General features: G+C 35.8%; 1 protein-coding gene across 8 annotated transcripts in view; it reads right to left on the bottom strand.

The window, feature by feature from the left end:
* The window catches only part of ERBIN (erbb2 interacting protein), a 109754-nt gene that overhangs the window by 61161 nt on the left and 24653 nt on the right, over positions 1 to 23940 (bottom strand). For 7 of the 8 annotated variants that reach the window (XM_060143026.1, XM_060143029.1, XM_060143030.1 and 4 more), the window contains exons 2-4: positions 14215 to 14262; positions 8304 to 8501; positions 5117 to 5234 (exon numbers count right to left, since the gene is read on the bottom strand). In XM_060143026.1, coding sequence (XP_059999009.1) covers positions 5117 to 5234; positions 8304 to 8492 — 307 coding nt within the window. In that variant the 5' untranslated portion in view covers positions 8493 to 8501; positions 14215 to 14262. Of the gene's footprint in view, positions 1 to 5116; positions 5235 to 8303; positions 8502 to 14214; positions 14263 to 21504; positions 21563 to 23940 lie in introns of all 8 variants that reach the window. The other variant, XM_060143027.1, reaches the window with a different exon arrangement.

The raw sequence follows: 23940 nt of genomic DNA, 5'->3' as shown, positions 1-23940 counted from the left end.
ATACATGCTATGGATACTCACACCTTATAAACTTTACACTGGCTGTTTCTTCTTTCTGGTACATTCTTACCTTAGAAATCTACATGGCTAACTTCCTCAAGTCCTTGCTCAAGCCACTTTCTCAATGAGGCCTACCCTCAATGCTTGTAGGCTTGTCTCCAAAGAGAACTCTTTTTATCCTTGTACATAAAGTATGCAGAACCTGAATTTTATCATGAGTTACTTCTTAATTCTCTGACAATTTCAGCTACCTGTTCCTTTTTCATTCTCCCTTAACTTCAGTAGTGTTCCTTCTTTGTCATATACTCTTTTTATAAGAATTTGACTCTTGCTAAAACTCAGTAAAATGAAGACACTATAAAACATGGCTATCCTTCTCATATTAATCTATTTTGGTTACAGAAGAATTCTCCCTATACTGCTGAGAAAGAGAAAATACCTCCTGAAATCTAGGAACTGGTCTTGTACTATCAGCTAGTCCTTGTCTTACTATGAACAAGCTGCATTCAAAGGGAGGCCTTGGCATTTTCCTGTTGAACTAAGCAATTTCACTGAATACCAATATTAGACAAGGCCATTCTTTAACCATGACAGATCAAGACAAAAGCAAATTTGTAATCATGTCTTGACAAAGATAAAGTATGAACCTTGTCCAAGCCACCCCTTATCCTAATGAGTGACAGCTGCTTTTTTACTGATTATAGTTTTAGCCTTGCTCTAATCTGCCCTCCCTATAGATGAGATTTATTAATATTCTCAATCACAGAATTACTCCTACTTCTTGATGGCATTCCATCCATAGCAAACCCTCATATTCTTAAACCTTCTTCCAATCACCAAGTACAAGCCCAAATCCTATAAGTCTTTTAGCACCCCCTGAGACTCCCCTTCCACCCCCATGGCTCAATCACATGTAATCCTGGTGATCTCTGTTTGGAGGGCATCAACACTCCTCCAATGCCCTAAATGTACAATATAAGTTAATAGTGGCTCCTTACTTAGTGGTTTATGTATTTTAAAGGCTAAGGTAATTAAATAGTACAGAATGTAACACTGAGTTCCAGTCAAAACAGGCTAAAGGAGGAACTGCAAACTGAGATGATTATATTGGCTAGGGGATAACAGGTGTATGGTTTGGATCAGTTATAACACAGTGAATGGTAAGGCCTATGGCAAGGCACAGTGACTGCACACCCCACTTATAGTCTTCATTAACAACACACTTAGCAGTGACCAGTGATCACCAGCCTACATTTTTTAAGTTCCATGTCAGTTTAACACACGGTTTTTCTTCTTTCATTATCTTAAATAAGCTGATTTATTAAAACAGCTGAACTTAAACATTAACTATTAAGCAAATTAGCAATTTTAGAAATTTTAAAACACAGAGAAAAATAGTGACTTCCCCAGCAATCTATAATTTCCCTTGTAATCAATATAACTTCTTTGAACTTAAAGTGAAGAGGCTTTTCCAACATTTTGTCCCCAATCATCAGATTTTCTCAGGTTCAAGGAACTGCTTTCTGTACTGACCCACAAACTTTCAACCCATTTTTTCTGGACTTTTGGACTCGATTTTTAAAAAAGGCCTAATTAACCTCTCTAGCATTCCCATATCAGACAGAAAGATCTGAGCTACTCTTTCTGGTTTCTTTGCCTTACAATTCCTAACTTTTAATCAGTGTGCTTATATAGAGAATTAACAACTAGATAGCCTTCATTTCTTTTTTCTCTCCTCTCCATCAGCTTTCTCTATCAACCCCTTTGGCAAATTGTTTTAATCATCATCCCCTACTGGTCTTCTCAAGAAGACAGGCCATTTGAACACCACGGATGATAATTTCTCTAACACCAGTTGCTATCTGCAATGGCTTGGAATAGCAGCTTGGTGAGCTTTTCATTTCTTTAAAAAGCTAACAACAAATCAAAACTTTAGACATGAAAGGAAAGAGCAAATTAAGACTCATAAATTAACACTCTAGTTTTATCATAGAATATAAATGATAAAAAAAGAATTCCATACAAAATGAAGACAAATATTAATACCTCAAATTTATATACATCCTATACATAGACTAGTCCACAATTTGGTCACCAGTCTCATAAGGCAAGACAGGAAGTGGTAATATTGATAATATTATGTATAGTCTAACCGAGAATGAGATTAATTCCCCAATATAACAACAGGGCAAATAAACAGAGAAGCATCGATTAGAGTACAATTCTTCTTTTTCCTAAATAAATGTTTTAATCACTAAACCATGTTACTTGCCAGTTGAAAAACACTGGAAGAAATATGTGAAAGATCAGAAACTAAGAAAATGTGAAAGTAAAAATCCTAAAACAAGTGCTTTTAAATAAATACAGCTTGCTGAAACACTAATAAAGTATGCCACAATGTTTCCTGCCTCCTTCCAAGCAGGGCATGTAGATAATAAATATGAAAACAGCATCTGGTATATTAAGATAAACTAGAATATTATTAGATTGAACTGATAAAAACACCTAAAAGGAAAAAATAGTAGAGCTTGGATACAAGATTAAAGCATCTTATGCAAGATTTAACATGATGAGATGTAGTAACAGAGAAAAAATTTAGGGACAGTTCAATTTTCTCATTCAGAATATAAGATGAAACTCCCATCCTTCTCTAATACAGTGGTCATCTTAATACTAAATGTAATTTTAATACTTCCAAAATCTGATAAACACTACTTTCAGTTAGTGTGCTATCCTTTCTTTTAAGCAAGTTGTTAATCAACTAGCAAAACTCAAATTTCTCATAACCAACCACATCAACTATAATATGCATGTTATTTTCTTGTTTTCAGCAACGTAGCTGGAGTTCCCTGGTTGCCTAGAGGTTAGAATTCTAGGCTTTCACTGCTGTGGCCCAGGTTGAATCTCTGGTCGGGGAACTGAGACCCCACAAGCCACAAGGCACAGCCAATAAATAAATAAATAACATAGACTTGTATAAACATACACTTTAGGGTTACATATTACAAGTTAATTAAAATAATCTCAACTCTCTAAAAGTAAAGTGGGTTAATTACATCAGTTGTAATGATGACTGTCAGATTAAGAATTAGGAATACAAGAATTTTTATCAGTCAAGGTAATGGTTCTGACATTATCATAGTTTCTTGTCTCTCCTCACTAGCTTTTTTCACCATCAATGAAATGCGGTTGCATTTAGACATCAGTTTAAGACTAAAAAGAGAAAAAAAAAAAACAAGGAAACAAGTAAAAGGCAAGGGACTGATTCTGCCGTTTAAAAAACAGATGAGATCACACAGAAAGAGAAGAACAGATAAATCAACTTAATTTTCAATGAAAATAAATTGTAAGGTTTTGTTGGCAACAATTATTAAAGCCATTCTCTTTCAGGGCAGAATATTTAAGTGCTTATCCTAAATCTTTTGGTCACATAGAAATTATCTCCAACTCCTCAAAAACACAAGCTGACACAGTTGTACAAAGCAGGTTTTCAATATAAGCAAGAAGGAACTGCTGAAACTAGAATGAAAAAAAGAAACACTACAGTTCAATAGGTTGTCTTAACTCAAACACATTATTCTTCAAGAAGTTGCATGGAAGTCTAAGATATTAATTTAATGATGCTGCAGGGCCATAACTGCACCATTCTCAATTTAGAGTAATAAGTCTGGAATGAGTGCATTTTCAGGAGGATATATGTAAGCGTGTTCATTATTGAGCCAAGTAATAGTTTTATATCATGAAGACTAGTTACGTGGGTTACTAGCCTTTCCCAGGTGCATAGAGTTTTATCAATAACACCCAGATTATTTCAGGTCTCTTTCCTTACACCTTAACATCTCTCATTCTAAAAGACCAAAAAGTAGAAAAGATACCCCTTTGGAGTGGAAGGTTACACTTGATGACTTCTAATGTCACAACAGTTCCGAAGTTCTATAACACTACTTAACTGTCAGCATATGCAGAGCACAATATAATGGATCAAGTTCATTTACTTTGGAATTTATCAAGCAATATTTGCCAATCTATTAAGCACAAGGAATGGAAACAAATTTCAAACTGCCCTTAAAGAGAAGTTTCAAGCTGAGGAAATTTATTTAACCTAAAATAAAATCATGAGAAGAAAACTCACACAAATTAAAAACCAAATGACCCGAACTCCACAAAAATGACAATGTCACAAAAACATGGGCAAAGTATTCTTGGTTTTGAAAGATCAAAGAGACACAACTGAATGCTATATGTGATCTTTAACTTGAAGGTGGGGGTAGGGTGAGCAAATAGCTAAAAAGGGCATTATTAGGTGAGCAAATAGCTAAAAAGGGAAAATGTGATGTCAAATTTCTTGAGCGTGATAATGATATTGTGGTTATGTATAAGGATTTCCTTGCTCTTGGGAAATGCTTATTCCAATATTATTCCAATATATTGGAATATATGCTCATTCTAAAATTTTCAAGTGTCTACCTGTCTCTCTCTCCAAGGTAAGCACTTAACATTTGGGAATATATCTTCCATACTTTCTTCAACGTTTATCAAACTAAACAAAACCAAGACTGTGTGCCCAGGAGAACAGTGACCATGTCCTTTTACTTTTCATCGTTAATTGTAATCCAACTCCTAATAAAATATTTGGCACAGAGTGGTCTCTCAATAAATATTTGTTGATGTTCAATTCGTTTATGTTGCACAACTTTTTTTTTTAACCTTTACCACTACACTGTATTTTATGTCAGTATTGATGGAGCTACATTACACTCCACTCTTATGGATGCATCAAATTATGTAATCAGCAACAGACATTAGAGTTAGTTGTTACTAGTTTCTCACCATCACAAACAGGGCTGTAAATATATATAAAAAAATAGATATAAGGATATATAAATATGTACATGCATTTACCCACAGCATTTTAATTAAACAGTCATTTAAAATTGTTTATACTTACTCTCTGCCTTTAAAGTCTCATAGATCATTTATATATATATGAAAGTTAATTATGGTAGTACATTACAATCTGACTTTTTAATTCTTTTTATTTGCTAAAACACAATAGAAATTTTAATAATATAACATGTTCCCAAGTACAAAAAGTTAGGGGGAAAAAAAATCTTACCATTCTTGCTGACATCCAGTTCCCTGAGATTAATGAGATTTGCAATAGATGCTGGTAATGTTGTTAAATCATTATCTGGTAAACTCAGTTTATGTAGAGATTGACAGTTAAAAAGTTGCTGTTGAAACAAGGTAGAGAAGTATTTTGATTATTCCTTAAGTTTCCTTAAATATTTCATTTATTAACCTTTACACAAACAAATATTATTAATATCATTAAAACTGAATGAGTTATACCTACACAAATACCAGGGAAGATCTCTTATTATTTTATGCTATTATGGATCTGAACACAATTGGACTACTCAGAATGATTTATATCCTCATACTTCTGCCCTGGGTGAAATGCACTTAGTGAAAATAAGCATATGGTGTATTTTCTGCTAAGGTCATAAAAAATAAGTGGCTGTTAAATATGGTAAACTTTGGATCTTGTATTCCAAGCATCCTTATTCCAAAATGAAAGTTTATATAAATTAAATTCAAATATGTACAACTGATTTTAAATGACTTAAAATATAGAATTCTGATTTGGGAGCACAAAATAAATAAGGGAGCAAATATACTGTTATGCTAAAATCACAATAATGAAATGTGATCAAAATATATTTAACCAAAAGCAGTAAGTAAATGGGCTACCTCTAAGCCCCATACCAAAAAACTGTACAGAGCATAGAGGATTTTTAGGGCACTGAAAATACTCTGTTTGACAGCATAATGATGAATACATGTCGTTATATATTTGTCCAAACCCACAGAATGCACAACACCAAGAGCAAATCATAATGTAAACTATGAACTTTGGGTGATTATGATTTTTCAACATAGGTTCATCGGTTTTAACTACTCTGGTGGTTTAACCACTCTGGTGGGGGATGCTGATAAGGGTGGAGGCCATCCATGTGTGGGGACAGGCTATGTATTTGGGAAATCTCTGTACCTTCCTCTTAATTTTGCTGTGAATTTAGAATTATTCCAAAAAAGAAGAGTCTTTAGAAAAAAACAGAACTATGCACAGGATGGCACTGAATAAGTCCTATTTAAGAAGAGCATTCTTCCAAAAATGGAAAATTGCTAGGCATGATAAGTGATTCAGTTATTTTCACTATCATAGCAAGCCTCTCTTTTCAACACAGTCCCCAGACTGAGACCTTGCTGGTGGTGATTAGAAAAAGGGACTAATTTTAGTCTTCCATTTACTCTAGGAGAACTAGCTAAGGAAGATAAATTACTTGCTGAAAAACAATATACAAGGGAACAGTCAATTACAAAGCACCCTATTACAACTTAGGGGAGAAATTCATGAACATGCAACCCACAACCTTTAATATTTTATCCACATCTATACACAGATTTTTTTAATAAGACAATCTTGGATAGCACTACTTTCAAAATGATTTTACTACTGGCCACCCAAAGAAAACCTTTTTCAAAACACTGCTGCCGGGCTTCCCTGGTGGCGCAGTGGTTGAGAGTCTGCCTGCCGATGCAGGGGACACGGGTTCGTGCCCCGGTCCGGGAAGATCCCACATGCCGCGGAGCGGCTGGGCCCGTGAGCCATGGCCGCTAAGCCTGCGCGTCCGGAGCCTGTGCTCCGCAACGGGAGAGGCCACAACAGTGAGAGGCCTGCATACCGCAAAAAAAAAAAACCCCAAAAAACAAAAAAAACCTGCTGCCATCCGGTATGTATATATACACACACACAAATCTAAAACAAATGCTTTAAGTTACAATAGATACATGCAACCCTCTTTATTTTCTACTCTATGACAGTTAAGGTTGCCAGATAAAATACAAGATGCCTGATTAAACTTGGATTTCAGATAAACAATAATTTTTTAGTGAAAGTATGTCCTATATACTGCATGAGATACACTTATACTAAGAAATTATTCACTGTTTATCTGAAAAGTGTAATTTAATTGGGTATCCTGTATTTTTTATTTTCTAAATCTTCCAGTCCAAATAATAGTTCATTATTTGGAAATGCCCCATATATTAAATTAATTTTTATGAGCCACTAATGAGTCTTCACCCACAGCTTGAAAACCACTGCTGTGTGGGTGGTAAAGCTCTCTGACAAAACTATGGTAGCTTTCCGCGCAACAATAAGAAACTGAGGGGCTTCCCTGGTGGCGCAGTGGTTGAGGGTCCGCCTGCCAATGCAGGGGACGCGGTTTCGTGCCCTGGTCCGGGAAGATTCCACATGCTGCGGACCGGCTGGGCCCGTGAGCCATGGCCACTGGGCCTGCGCTCCGCAACGGGAGAGGCCACAACAGTGAGAGGCCCGCGTACCGCAAAAAAAAAAAAAAAGAAACTGAGTAGAGGATGAAGACAGGTTAGAATTTAAGGAAAAAAAAGTAGCCGCCACTAAAAAATTTTAGCAAAGAAGTTGTTAATGTGAGATGATGTTTCATGGCAACAAACCTATTTTCTCCTGCTAGTTGCTCCTACATTTCAGAAATGTTAAGTCCTCCAAAACTTTTCCAAATAAACTGAAATGGGGAAAACAGAATACTATACCTCTACAAAGCTGTTAAAAAGCAAAATTCTGATGTGATAACCGAAAAGACAATTTATCCTCAATAACTATAATGTAGATCAATGTCTCAGGAAAACCAGAAAAACATTAATTTCAATTCTTTGTCTAGTTAAATCTATTGGCTGCAGAAATTGTGCAGTCTTATTGTCTACCTTAGTGCCTAAGGTACTGGAATTAAATACAAAATTTTAAATTATCTGCACAAGTATTTAAGCAATTAACTTGAAGAGATAAAGGTTAAAAATTCTATCTAAAAAAATTTGAGTCATGTTGCACACGCTAAGGTGAAATTAAACCAAAAAAACGGGAAACAATGCACATATATATATATATATATATACATACAGCATTATGGCAACATTGGGAATATCATATTTCTAGGCATAAAAATAAGCAAAGGCAATTCTTTTTTTTTTTTTTTTGGTACGTGGGCCTCTCACTGTTGTGGCCTCTCCCGTTGCGGAACACAGGCTCCGGACACGCAGGCTCAGCGGCCATGGCTCATGGGCCCAGCTGCTCTGCGGCATGTGGGATCTTCCCGGACTGGGGCACGAACCTGTGTCCCCTGCATCGGCAGGCGGACTCTCAACCACTGCGCCACCAGGGAAGCCCCAAAGGCAATTCTTGAAAGACTGGATTAACATACCTTTGGAAGCTCTTCAATCTGATTAGCATCTAAGTAGAGCTCCTCCAGAGTTTTTTCAAAAGTAAAAATCTCTTTGGGAACCTGTTCCAAACTGCAATGAGAATAATCAAGAGTAGTGACGGTCTCCTCTTCTCCTCGTAGACAACGACATGGTACCAACCGCACAAACAAACTTCGTTTTGTAGTCATTTTTAGACACTGCAATATACAAACAAAATTAAATTTAGTGAAAACATGTATTATAACAATTTTTCAAAACAAATTATTCCAATTCAATTCTCACAGTTTACATATCACATATTACATATCACATATTTACATTTACATATCACATATTACATATCACAGATATCACAGATATCTCCTCCCCAACACATTAAATAGAATGCATTTAACATTGCTTTATTATCAAATTTTATATATAGTGAAGTTCAAATTAAACTCAAGCACTTCTGTACTTCACAAAATGATCCATTAAGTAACCAATTATATGCTTCTATAAGCATATAGGCCCACCTCCCAGAGTAATGAAAGTAAAAACAAAAATAAACAAATGGGACCTAATGAAACTTAAAAGCTTTTGCAGAACAAAGGAAACCATATCGAAAAGACAACCCTCAGAATGGGAGAAAATATTTGCAAACGAAGCAAAAGACAAAGGATTAATCTCCAAAATATACAAAACAGCTCATGGAGCTCAATATCAAAAAAACAAACTAATCAAAAAATGGGCAGAAGACCTAAATAAACATCTCTCCAAGGAGGACATACAGATGGCCTAGGGGCACGTGAAGGATGCTCAACATCACTAATTATTAGAGAAATGCAAATCAAAACTACAATGAGGTGGGACTTCCCTGGTGGCACAGTGGTTAAGAATATGCCTGCCAATGCAGGGGACACGGGTTCGAGCCCTGGTGCGGGAAGATCCCACATGCCGTAGAGCAACTAAGCCCGTGCACCATAACTACTGAGCCTGCGCTCTACAGCCTGCGAGCCACAACTACTGAAGCCCGCATGCCACAACTACTGAAGCCCACGGGCCTAGAGTCTGTACTCCACAACAAGAGAAGCCACCACAATGAGAAGCCTGGGCACCAAAACAAAGAGTAGCCCCCGCTTGCCACAACTAGAAAAAGCCTGTGTGTAGCAACAAAGACCCAATGTAGCCAAAAATTAATTAATTAATTTAAAAAAAAAAAAAACTACAATGAGGTTATCACCTCACACTGGTCAGAATGGCCATCATCAGAAAATCTATAAACAACAAATGCTGGAGAGGGTGTGGAGAAAAGGGAACCCCACTGTGGAGAACACTATAGAGGTTCCTTAAAAAACTAAAAATAGAACTACCATATGACCCAGCAATGCCACTACTAGGCATATACCCTGAGAAAACCATAATTCAAAAGGACACATGTACCCCAATGTTCACTGCAGCACCATTTACAATAGCCAGGACATGGAAACAACCTAAATGTCCAATAACAGATGAACAGATAAAGAAGATGTGGTACATGTATACAATGTAATATTACTCAGCCATAAAAAGGAATGAAATTAGGTCATTTGTAGAGATGTGGATGGACCTAGAGTCTGTCTTACAGAGTGCAGTAAGCCAGAAAGAGAAAAACAAATATCGTACATTAACACATATATGTGGAATCTAGAAAATGGTACAGATGAACCTATTAACAGGGCAGGAATGAGACAAAGACGTAGAGAATGGACATGTGGACATGGGGGTGGGAAAGGGAGGGTGGGATGAATTGGGAGATTAGGATTGACATATATACACTACCATGCGTAAAACAGACAGCTAGTGGGAACACGCTATAAAGCACAGGAAGCTCAGCTCAGTGTTCTGTGATGTCCTTAGATGGGTGGGATGGGGGATGGTGGGAGGGAGGTCCAAGACGGAGGGGATATACATATACATATAGCTAATTCACTTCGTTGTACAGCAGAAAATAACACAACACTGTAAAGCAATTATAAGCTAATTTAAAAACAATTTTTTTAAAAAGAAACATGCTTTATTAGTCTGCTCATCCTCAACAAGAAAAACCCTAATACAACAAAGATATTTCTTTAATTTCTGACTAAGAGCTGTTTCTCAATTAAGAACTTGACTCTATGTAGTTCTGAGTAGAAAGTGGGAGTGCAAAGATATTTTCAGGTCTTCTAACCAGCCATTAACTTTCCTGTAACTCTCCCACATCAAAATTCCAATCTAAGCCAAGTATATTTTGTTTCAATTAATATTGTTCTTTTAATTTTTCTAAAGTTTATAGGTCTTATATGTGTATAAGTTTACACAATAGAGAAGAAATTTGCTCCAGTAAAGTGCAGACTTCATTATTTCGATCTAATTGGGGGGAAAGGCTCAATTCTGAATTAGTGAAAATTCTCAAGGCTAGTTTTATTAAGAACACAACGTTCATACAGAGATTAATTCCAACTAGGAGGCTAACATTATACTACCAAAGAAACGCCTACATCAATAAATGATTGCTAATTAATGTTATCAATTCTTTGTAAAAGAATAATAAATTCTTGCCCTAAGCAGAAGACTCTATGAGAGTATTAGATTACTTCTACCCAGAGCCAAGGCTAGGTTGAAGCCAGTGCAGCAAATGCCTCAGGCACGCGCACACACACACACACAAACTCAGTAATCAAATTCAATATTTTAATGCAATATCTTTTAAAAAAAATCCAAATCACTGAAAAATAATCCATTAATGACCAAAATGGTAAATTTAAAAATAAAGACAGAATCAGTATGACTAATTTTTTTTCTTTTGCCTCAGGCTCCAATGTGGCTCTGCAAGGCACTGCTTCTAACTCTTCTAATTATATCATATTCTTAAAGAGTTTGACAATAGGATAAGTATTTCCCTTGCAATTAAAAAAAAAAATCTGACTATTCTTACCATGTGTGCCAGGCACTGTGCTAAATTCTTTATATAAACTGTATGTTTCAGGACTTTCCTGGTGGTCCAGTGGTTAAGAATCTGCCTTCCGATGCAGGAGACATGGATTGATCCCTGGTCGGGAAACTTAAGATCCCACATGCCGTGGGGTAAATAAGCCTGCGCACTGCAACTACTGAACCCGCATGCCACAACTAGAGAGCCCTCGTGCCTCAACAAAACATAAAATAAAATAAAATATTTAAAAAAAACTATGGGCTTCCCTGGTGGTGCAGTGGTTGAGAGTCCGCCTGCTGATGCAGGGGACACGGGTTCGTGCCCCGGTCTGGGAAGATCCCACATGCCACAGAGTGGCTGGGCCCGTAAGCCATGGCTGCTGAGCCTGCGTGTCCGGACCCTGTGCTCCACAACGGGAGAGGCCACAACAGTGAGAGGCCCGCGTACCACACACACACAAAAAAAAACCTATATGTTTATTCTCATTTCATCCTCGTGTATCTTTCTAAGGCATGTATTATTATTATCCCTATTTTTCCAAAAAGAAACTGATTCTGTGCTTGTAGTGCACTATACTGCTTCTCAATATATAATGATATACTTGAACTCAGATTCATGAAATAATTCAAATATCAGTAAGTCTTTACTACATACTTTTCCTTTAGGGTTTACAAAAACAAGCTACCGATGGGGTTCAGGACAAACCACCCCAAAATATGGCACCCCAAAATATGGCATACTGAATATTTTAAGCTAAAGGAGTTTGATAAAATAGCAGAAGCAGGAAGGTCACTCTGACCTTCCACGCCGTTCTCCCCTGAAACAGGTAATAAAATCCTCCTGTGAAAGGTGCCCTCCCTATACCAGGAGGTATCTCTGAAGACAAAGGAAGAAGAATTCTAATGAACAGGACTTGTTAAATCTCCCCCAGTTTACTACACTTACTTCATACTCTTTGATCTAAAGTATTTCTACACAACTGTCCACTTCATCAAACACGGCATAAAAATACTCAGGTTTAACTGTTTCTTTGGGTCTTCCTTTCCTTACAAAGGCTCCCTGTGTCACTTAAAACTTACATTAAATAAATGTATATATTTTTCTCCTTTTAATCTGTCTTTGTCAGTTTAATTTTCACACCCAGCCAGGAACCCTAAGAGGGTGAAGGAAAAATTTTTCCTCCTTTACACTATGATGTCAAACATCAAATGATTCTATCTAAAATTTTTGTCTCATGGGGATGTAATGTACAGCAAGGTGACTATACTTAATAATACTGTACTGTATATTTGAAAGTTGCTAAGAGAGTAGATCCAAAGCTCTCATCACAAGAAAAAAAATTGTTACTATGTATGGTGACGGATGTTAACTAGACATATTGTGAGGATCATTTTGCAACATATACAAATACTGAATCGCTACGTTGTATTACTTGAAACTAATACAATGTTATATGTCAATTATTACCTCAAGAAAAACAAAAAATTACTTTGTCAATAAAGTTTACTGAATATGCTTAATCTATGTTTATATGAAGGTGTATTTTACTGATAAGAATAAGCAGTCTTATTGATCTAATAATAAGAATTTAATCCCTAAAGGGGAATTTAGCTCATACTTGTGTTTAATGAGATAATAAAAAAATATTCTAAAAATGAATATACACTTTCTTTTTCAAGAGATTCTAAGACTTCAACTGATAATGAGTTAGGGGGACACTTAAGAAAAACGGGAAAAAAACTCTATCTGCTCTGTCCAATCTGGTAGCCACTAACCTGAAAATTCAAGTTAAATCAGACAAAATTTTAAATCTGGTTTCAGTCACACTGACCATATTTTAAATGCTCAATAGCCACAGGTGGCTAATGGATACCATACTAAATAACAGAAGATACAGAACATTTCTATCACTGCAGAAAGTTCTAGGAGGCAGCACTAATACAATATTTCAAACTATTATTCTGGTTCATATTATAACTACTGTATGCTTATATTTATATGATAGTATGCAATAACTTGTAAGATATGGCCTAAAAAATCCATTTTCCAGAAATCATAATGGATTTGGAAGTATAACTCCCAGCTGAGAATAAGGGACATGAAATGTTATTACCAAATGTACATGGTTTAAGAGTGTAGGGACTTCCCTGGTGGTCCAGTGGTTAAGACTCTGCACTCCCAATGCAGGGGGCACGGGTTCAATCCCTGGTCGGGGAACTAAGATCTTGCATGCGGCACAGTGTGGCCAAAAAAAAAAAAAGTGTATTTATTTTACTATATTTAAGTCATCTGTGCAGGGCACTTGAGGTAGGAGGCAAGTTACAAGGCAGAATTGTTAATAAAGGTAAAAAGACTTCCAAGGCTTTTCTGTAGTGGTAATCATACTGCAGAACTTCTCAGAAGAGACCATGAATTCAGAAAAAGATTAGACACTCAGCTCTAGGAAACTGCGAAGAGTTTACATTTCAAGTGAAAACTTCCTCAAAAAAACAAAAACAAAAGAAAACTTCCCCCCCAAAAAACAAAAGAAAACAAAACTTCCTGTGGACAGAGACAGTGGAAAGAGCAACTTAGACCTCAGAATTCAGTGGGCCTGAACCAATACAAAAATGGATTCCAATTTAGACTAAAAACTTCTGATTGATAAGAAAGGAGGGGGACCTTAATTATTGAGGTCACAAGAGGAAAGCACCATATGAAAGGGAATGAATAACAAGACCCAAAGAGATCCTCCCTTACACAATACTACAAAGAAGTAATAAACCAAAGGGAGAAAGACTGGCCTGATCGGAACAGGAAGTGATCAACATGGGACCGCTAATTAGAATTTTAGTGTTGTGATATAAGAGCCACTTAGAAATCAGACTTAAAACGGCAGACACAAAAACATTCTAATCAAATGGAGGAAGAGAAGCCAACCAAAAAAAAAGGCATAATAACCCAAACATTTTCTAACAAAAGAAATTAAAACTACTTACCACTGGGTTGAATTTATCTCCCTGATGTTTCTTAATTGAGCCAACATTCTATGGAAACCATAAAAAGAAACAAAATTAACAATAAAAATAGATCTTTATGACTTTAAGGAATATCTCTTCTAATTTCTTATTTACCTCAAAATGTAAATTAAAATTCTCAATAATTCAGCCCCATAAACTGACACACACAAATTTGCTAACTTCTAAATACATGGCTACCTTCTCAACCAGTCACTGGATTTACTGTTCATCACACATTTGTGAACTATTGAGAGCCCTCATCTATATCAAATAATAAATACCTCTCTATCTACCATTAAAACCCCATTTATTTGCCCTTACTGAAAAATAATAAAGTTTTCCCAAGCAAATAAACTCTAATCACCAATTTAAATTTAGTAATTTTTGATGGTTCTATGCAGCAGACACTGACTGTTAATTGCTTACCAGTCTTTTCCCCCTTTCCAGAATTTTCCTTATTCAGGGTGGTAATAGACCCAGCTAAAAACCCACTTTTGAGCTTTCCAAGAAGGGTGAACAGGTAATGGATGACACAGTTAACATCAACGACATATACTTAGAAGTCTAATTTGGGGGTGCGATGGGGGTTGGCCCTGGAAAAACATTTGCTTTCCTTATCCAGGGACAGATGTGAACATGTCTACTTCTATCCTATGACCATGAGTCAACAAGCATGAGGATTAAAAACCTACCAAAAAGGCTGACAGAGTAGAAAGACAAAACAAGCTGGGGGTCTCTAATAGCACAGTTGAGTAGCTGAACTACAGAAATATCTGGATTTCTTGGTTTATAAGAAAACTAAACCCCTATTTGCTTAAACCATTGCTAGGTTTTCTGTACCTGTAACCATTCCAAAATAAGACAGCCCAAAACCCAAAATAACAGCATTAATGTATATACATCATAAATAATTTTTTTAAAGATATTAATAAGTGTGTTTCAGAATTTACAGGGTCACTTTAAATATATTGGGCTATATGTCTCTATGTTAAATTGTTTAGGACTGCTGAGTTGTTTAACCTTCTCCACAAATTCCACCCATAGTACATGCCACAAAAAATACCTTTGCATATATCAAGCAAAGATGGCCACTTAATCTGTCACTCAAGGTACTTCCACATACATAGTTGTCTGGTAAAATGGCATTGCCAATGAACTGAGATGGAATAAGGCTACAGAAGGAGCAGGTTAGAGAGAAGAGAGAAGGAAGTTTGTGTTTCAAGACTTTAGCTTGAAATACCTGAAAGCTTTCCTACTGCGATCCTACATAGGCAGTTGGATATGGGTATTCAGAGATGTGGGGAGAAATCCAAACTGAGGATATAAATTTGTAAGTTATCTGTTTAGAGATGATATTTAAAGTAATGAAATTCGATGAAAGAATCAAGGGCATGAATGTGGACAGAAGAGTACAGGTTCAAAAAAGAAAGAAAAGAAGAAGGGAAGGAAGGAAGGGAGGGAAGAAAACAGATTCAATGACTGAGCCCTGAGATATTATAAAAATAGGTCATAAAGAAGAAATAGAACCAGAAATAGAACATTGAAGAGAAGCAGTCAGTGAGTCAAGAGAAACTACCCCCCAACCACCCACCCAAAGTGTGATATCCTAAAAGCTAAATGGAAAAAAATGTTTCAAGGAGGAAGTTATCAACTATCTTAGTAAGAACTTTAACTGTCACTGTGTAATAATGTAAAGGTCATTGATTATCTTACTGGGCAGTGGTAAGACAAAACACTGTTTGGAGGGGATTCAAGAAATAGGAAGAGGATAATCTGACATAGCAAATACAGGCAACTCAGGTAGTTTTGCTAAAAAAGACACTGGAAAAATAGAGCAGTAGAGAGAGCAGAATGTGAATCAAGAGTCACAGCAGTGGATTTGTAGGCAGATGCGAATAATCTAGCAAGAGAGAGAGATATATTTTTATAAAGAGATTTGGAAAACCATTCATAGACCATCCTAACAAAGTTTCCCATCAGTTTCAAAAAAAAAGCTGCTCATGAGGAGGAGAACAAAACAAAAGAAACCTCGGGTGCCATGGTACAACTAGCTAAACGATATTCACTTAGGGTATTTTTTAAATTACTACTAGATTACTGTAGCTTCTCCCTAGAGATTCTGATTTAGGAGATGAGATATAAAACTCAAGATTCTTTATCATACACAAAATGCTGATGTGATACTTTTTTCTAACAGTTTCAACAATAATCAATCCATAGTCAATATTATTTCATCTATACTCAAACCACCATCTTTTCCCCTTTCCATCCTTTTTTGATAAACTCTCATTTGGGGGATTACTGTACCAACTGAAAAGTGAAATCACTATAAAGGTTTTCTAAAATAAAGTATGTTATACTTCCCTATGGATCTGAAGAGATCACAAGTTATACTTGGCTAGATTTAAGAGAAATCTTATGTTGGAACCATCTTTTTAAATGAGTTCGGAAGTTGAAATGCACAACAAAGGCTCCTCAGGCATGCCCATAGCCATTAGATGGTATTTAGTGGTTGTGTACGATCATTTTAGTTTAATCATGGCTATCACAGTATTTGTTAATCTGTATTTGGTACAACCTGTGCTTAATTCTAAGGCATTTTATGGACATTATTAACCCATTACCGGTAAGTACATGAATAGTAAACAATGAAAATAGTTATGTGCAAAAGAGCAAAAATAAAAACGTAAAAAAAGCTATGTAATGAAAAAAACAAATACTGTATAGGAGCATTTGATTGTGAAGGACAAAAATAACTAAATGTATAAAATGTGCTATGCCTACAACATATACAGCAAGAAATGAGGAAAGGAGGCTGGTGAAATACCTAAATTTCACACTTACAAGGTCAATGTTGCTGTCTGACCCCTGCTAGCCTAATTCTAATTCAGCAGAAAGCTGAGAGCTTCTTCAATGTCAGCACTGTTAATCAAACTTTCACATCAAACCATGGTTAGCCTAAATATGCCAAAAAAAAATCTTAATGTGGAATAAAATAGTTGACATACATACTAAAGTTATACGGAGTTCCCACATTTGCAGAAACTTCCACTTTATATTTTTACAAATAACTTAACATAATAAAAAAGACCTTTAGAGTAAAGTTTGGCAAATGCATACATCCATATAACCAAAAGCAACCAAGACATAAAATCTTTCTATCACCCCAGAAAGTTCCCATGTGCTAATTTCCAGTCAACACCCTGGCCAAGGCAACCTATCCTAAATAAGAGTGCTATGACATTTGTGTACAAGTATTAGGAGAATGCAGGCTTCAGTCCTTGTGGGTAAATATGGGAGTGAAATTGCTAGATCAAAGTCTATAAGCATGTTTAATTTTATTTTTTTTAAAAAAAGGAATAAACAAACAAGTCATTTTACAAAGTGGTTTTAACACTCCCAGAGTTCCAATCAATTCCTCACCAACACTCGATATTCTCAGTCTTTCTTAACATTAACCTATGTAGTAGGTGCAGACAAGTAGCTCGCTGTATTTGTGTTTTGCATTTCTCTAATTACAAAATGGCATAGCAGAGCCTCATCTGTACTTGGAACTCAGTTAGATGATAAGATACTGGACTCAAGCCTTACATGACACTCTAGTGGGAAAAGACTTTTGTAGAAAAGAATGACAAAATTTTGTATACGGGAGGATTGCAAATTATTGTACAAGAGGATATACTATATTAGAAAACAATTCTCCATGAACATCTCACATTTCTGCATGGTCTGGGTCCACTGAGCAATGTCATTTACAGCCAATTTAAGATGTTTATACAAGGATACATTCCAGATAATAACACTTAGCAACACTGAGACAGTTCAATGTCCTCTCTCCAGAGACAATTTGTTTAAATTCCAGAGTAAAAATAAGGTTTCTATCTTCCACTCTCCTGAGGAGAGGACAGACAGGTCATAAGTGGTCCTATGAAAGATCAGAGTTTTCTAATTTGGGGTTCCCCTTCTGTAATGCACACTACTATCTGTGCAGGTACCATCTGACCCTCACTGTGAAGCCCTATGAAGATTTCGGCTCAGGTAACTGACACAAAATATTGCCCTGGTTGCTGATTTTCAGGGAGTAATAAACCCTTTGTTTCTGGTCTAGAAGTCTTGTGTTTTCTGGCAAGTTAACATTTTAGATTGTAAGTAGGGTAAAACCTCAGACTCTTTACTGTTTCTGATTTAACCAGCGTAAATTAAGAAACATGGCCACAACGTTTTATACCACCTGAGATCAAGAGATGCAGAGTCTACTTCCCCACTCTTTGAATTTGGGCTGAACTGTGACTTATACCAACTCAATGTGGCAGAAGTTAGGCAAGTAACAGTGCCTATGCCTCAAGAAGATTTACAACTTCTGCTTTTACCTTCCTTGAATGCAGCCCTGAGGACATGATGCTGTAATTCTTTATAGGATAAAAGACCACTTGCTGATTCACAAATTCAAGAGCTATATAAATTGCTGTAGTTTTAAGCTTAAGTTTACCAACTGTATTGATTTTTTCAAAGAGAAAACTTCATAATTTGTTCATTTACTTATGGGACATTTTCCATTTCCCTGACTTCACTTTTCTCTATTTTTTCGGCCTTTTATTTATTTTGAATTTGTCTTTTTCTGACTCTTAGGGTAAAGCTTATTAAGTAATTGATTCTAATACTTTATTCTTCAAGATTTAAAGCTATAAATTCTGAGATGCACTTCATAAAATTTGGTATGTTGTCTTTTTGCTGAATTTGTTTAAAATGCTAATTTCCCATTTGATTTATTATTTTACCCATGAGTTATTCAGAATCACCTTAATTTCAAAACATTCAGGGATTGGGAATTCCCTGGTAGTCCAGTTGTTAGGACTTGGAGCTCCCACTGCCGAGGGCCCCAGGTTCAATCCCTGGTTGAAGAACTAAGATCCCACAAGCTGCGTGGTACAGCCAAAAAAAAAAGAATTCAGGACTCTACTAAACCTCATTTTGTTACTGATTTCTAATTTAATTCCACTGTAATCAGAAAAAATAATATTATGATTTCAAGTCTTCACAATATGTTGAAGTTTTGACAGCCCCACATGAGATCTACTGAGGTGAGTGTTTCATGTATATTTAAATGTCACATTCTGCATCTCTTGGGTTTAGTGTTCAAAAAATGTCAGGTTAAACTAATTGAGAGTGGTGTTCAAATCTTCTGTACCCTTACTAATTTATGGGATTCTTTTTCTACTAATTACTGAAAAGTACTGCAATCTCTAACCGTAAGTGTAAATATGTTTTATTTCTGTCAATTTTTATTTCATGTATTTTGAATCTCTTATAAAGTATCAATAAATACACATTTAGGGTTCTTGTACCTTCTTGAGGAATGGATCCTTTTATCATATAAAATGTCCTTTCTCTCTGCTAATAATCCTTGTCTTGAAGTATAGTTTGCCTGGTATCACTATAGCCATAGGAACTTTCTTTTGGTAAGTGTTAATGTATATTTTTCCAACTATTACTTTTAACCAAATTTGTCTTTAAATTGCCTATTTATATGAAGCATATAGTTGGGTCTTACTATTTTATCCAATCTGACAATTTCTATGTTTTGATGGTAGGCGTAGACCATATATATTTAATATAATTACTGGTGTGATTTAATTTAAGTTTATTACATTACTATTTATTTATTTGTTCTTTGTTCCTTTTTTTCCTGCCTTCAAATATAGTTATTTTTTCCTATATTATCTCATTTTATGGACTTTAAGCTATACATATTTTGTAGTTGCTCTAGGAATGTACAGTATGTATTCTTAATTCATCATAGTCCACCATCAAATAATATTATACTATTCTAATTATACTATGTAATTTTATATATGATGTAACAAATGTAAGAGCATAATTTATTTACGTCTACTCTCGCTCATATTTCATGCTATTGTCATAAACTTTACTTCTACATATTATAAATCCCACAATTTCTTTTTGTTTTACACTATTCAACTGTCATTTATATAAATTTAAAAACCAGAAAAGACTTTCATATTTATTCACACATTCACCATTTCTTAGTCTATTTCTTACTACTATCAAGCCCATTTGAATAGTTTTTTTAAAAGATACTGCATTTTTCAGTTCTAGAAAACATCTGGTGTTGGTACAAAGTTCCCAATACTCTCCTGAAATACTCAACCCCTCACATGTTATCCTGTAAATTGTTTTAAAATCATTGTCTCCTAACTCATTGACTTCTAACTCTGGGTCATCTAATAAGTCTGGTTTTCTTAACTGTTTTCTCTTAATTATACAATCATATTTTCCTTTTTCTTTGTATATTTCATAATTTTTCACAGTATTCTAGATGCTTTTTATAAAATAACAGTTGAGAACTGAATGTAATATTGTTAAGTTTCACTTATTACCCAGAGAGTCTATGCTCTTCTCTCAGTTAGGATGAGTGACTGATAATTCAGTTTCCTATTAGAACCAATTTGAGCTGGGACTGGCTGCAGCTTTAATTACAGTGAATTCTTCTGTGATCAATTCAACCCCCAACTTCCCATCTTCAACCACAGCCATATCTTTTTGATCTTGTCAAAATCTGAGATAGGAAGAATTTGGGCTGCAATTCCAGATATTTTTGGTTCGGTTTACCTTTAGATTCAACCCCAGCAGTGTCCCATAATTTAAGAAACATTAGAATTTGCAGAACTATACATTTCTATAGGTATTTTTCAACTAAGCTTCTACTCCTCTTTACGGCAAAATTCAAGGTGGATAAAATTATCAGGTTTAATGATTTAATTTTGCCTTTGGGGCTCTGTCAGATTCCAATCCCTTCGCAAAAGCCCACACTGTCACTTGAGGACTGGATGATTTATATTCATCCCTTCAGTCTTTCCATTTATGGTAAGTCCTGCTTCATCCTATACTGAAATCTGGCTGCGAAACTGCCACACTCTTGACTCACCTATGAGAGGTTCATGTATCTACGGAAGTCAGTTCACTAAGGCTTCCCTGATTCCACTGATTTTTTGCTAGCTCTATTCTTTTTTTTTAAGTGTGATTTTTATTCTTTACAGGTTTTTCTTATTCTTACCAGGGGATCAAAAAAATTTTGTGCCCTCCTATATGCTAACTAGAAGCAGAAATACTAGGAGAAAGTGCAATAAAATTTCTGGGGAAAAAAACAAACAAACAAACAAAAAGAAATACTAGGAGATTGCCAGTGTAGATAAAACAGTTCTGTATATAGAAAAGATACTCCCATGGAAGATATCCAGTCTGACTCACCCCTTTGTGAAACAAACTTGGTCAAGGTAGAAGACAAATCTTCAGAATTCTCCTCCATCTCCGTTTAGAAGGAATGACAATTTATGGGACAAAAAGAGGGCCTAATTATTTTTACAGAAAAATTTTTCATTCCACAATTAGAAATAAGACTACAAATGCAAACATCCCAGCTAGAATTGGTTTATTTAACTCTGAAAACCTAACATTAGATCATTCTATAATCAGAGGGAGGAAGCAGAGGGAGAATGAGGAAAGAAAGCAGCTCAGTATGGCTCATAACCAAACTCAGAGAAGGTGAAACTGTGCCAAAAGGAATACTGAAGGTCTGTGAGTAAATTTCAACTTCTTCTAACACAGAGTTATTTCTGTTATTTTCAACAATAGGTCAATAAAGCTGTGCAAAGAGACGTTTGTTGGCAATATGCATCACAAACATATATTCACAATGATGTTGTGCTTAACATGGTAGGAAATTAAATCTTGGCATTATTTCAAACTTAAAAATACTTTCTCATACAGTCTTGCCCGGATTCTAAACTATTCCCATAACACAATCCAGCAGTAGGACTAATTTCTTCGTGTGTATTCCCTTATTTCTCTTTACTTCCTAGTATTCATCTCTATGCCAGAGTAAATCCCAATCTTCTTAGTTTCTGCTAATGACTTATAACAACTTCTTTTCCTCCATGAACTCATCACAGATGATTTGGGAAGCCTTGATGGGTACAGAACAAGATGCTCAAATAAACCAAGTAGAGCCCTAGTTCTCTAAGATATTCTAAGGAACAACTGATTTTGATCATATGCAGAAATACAAGACACGGAGTAGGTGTTATTTTTCCTCCCTTAAAAAGGACCTCTCCTGAGGATATCTCTCCAGTTACTAACCCATTTCTCTGCTCCCTTTTACAGCAAAATTCCAAACAAGTTGTCTATATGCACTGACTTCAATTCTTTCATCAACAGTTCTCAAACCCACTCCAATCACACTTTTGTCCCAATCACTTCAATGGAAACTGTTCTTCCTAGATTATTAATGGCCTACCTATTGCCCAATCCAACAGACAATTCTAAGTTCATCTCTCACTTGACTTAGTAGTAGCATTACTCCCCACTACTTTACCCATTTTCTTCACTTAGCTTCCAAGACACCACATCCTCCTGATTTTGTTCCTACACCACTGGCCAGACCTCAGTCTCCTTTGCTAATTGCTCCACTTTATGTCAACCTCTTAACACATTATAGTGACTGAGAATACAGATGTTGGCCCTCTTCTCTATCTATACTCATACCTTTGGTGATCATCCAGTTTCAAATCTTGAAATATTATCAACTCTTTCAATACTAAGTACTCTACTGACACCTGTCTTAGTTTGGGTTCTCTCAAAAACAAAGGCTGAGGTAAAGACTTGAATGCAGATAGTCTGTCTAAGAAATGACCTGAGGGAGCAGTGAGAGAATGAGATACGGAGGAAAAGCCAATATAAGAAATGGTATATTATCAAAGTCATCCCTAAAGACAACTGGGGTTCATTCTACTTAAACTCCCTGAGACAGGCGCACAGGAGGTCTCAGAACTGTCTGCCTATAGGATGAGAGGCAAGCTGTTATCCATCTGCTCCTGTCTCCCACTAGTTAAGGACTGCTTCTATGGACATTAACTTTCCCAAACCACCAGCCCATGCTTGCTTTCTGGTATAGATGGCCTCCCACAGCAGAGAAATCACTGGGGCTCACTTTCACTAAAAAGACAAATAACAAAACTTAACAATGGGCAAAGGATTTGAAGAGGCATTTCTCCAAAGAAATACCAATGGCCAATAAGCACATAAAAAGATGATCAACATCATTAGTCATTAGGGAAATATAAATGAAAACCACAAAGAGATAAAACTTTACACCAACTAGGGATGGCTACAATAAAAAAGGTAGGTATCAAGACAGATGTGGAGAAATTGAAACCCTCATACATTGCTGATGTAAATGTAAATTGTTGTAGTCACTTTTGAAAAACAATTTGGCAGTTCCTCCAAAAAGTTAAACATAGTTACCACATGACCCATCAATTCCACTCCTAGGTATAAAACCAAGAGGACTGAAAACACCTGCTTTCAGAAAAACTTGTAACTAATGTTCATAGCAGCATTATCCATAGTGGCCAAAAAGTAGAAACAATCTAATATCTATCAACTAATGAATGGAGAAACAAGATGTTTTATATCCATATAATGAAATGCGTATTATTCAGCTATATAAAGAGATGAACTACTGATAAAGGATATAACATGGATGAACCTTGGAAACTTTATGCTATGGTAAAGAAGCCAGACACGAAAGGCCATATACTGTACGATTCCATTTTTATGAAATGTCTCAAACAGGCAAATTTATAGAAACAGAAAGATTAGTGGTTCAGGGTCATGGGGCAGTGGGAA

Source organism: Lagenorhynchus albirostris, chromosome 3, assembly GCF_949774975.1.
Source record: "Lagenorhynchus albirostris chromosome 3, mLagAlb1.1, whole genome shotgun sequence".
NCBI classification, from domain to species: Eukaryota; Metazoa; Chordata; class Mammalia; order Artiodactyla; family Delphinidae; genus Lagenorhynchus; species Lagenorhynchus albirostris.
Note: the sequence above shows the minus strand (reverse complement) of the source record. Positions and strands in the feature narration are given on the sequence as shown.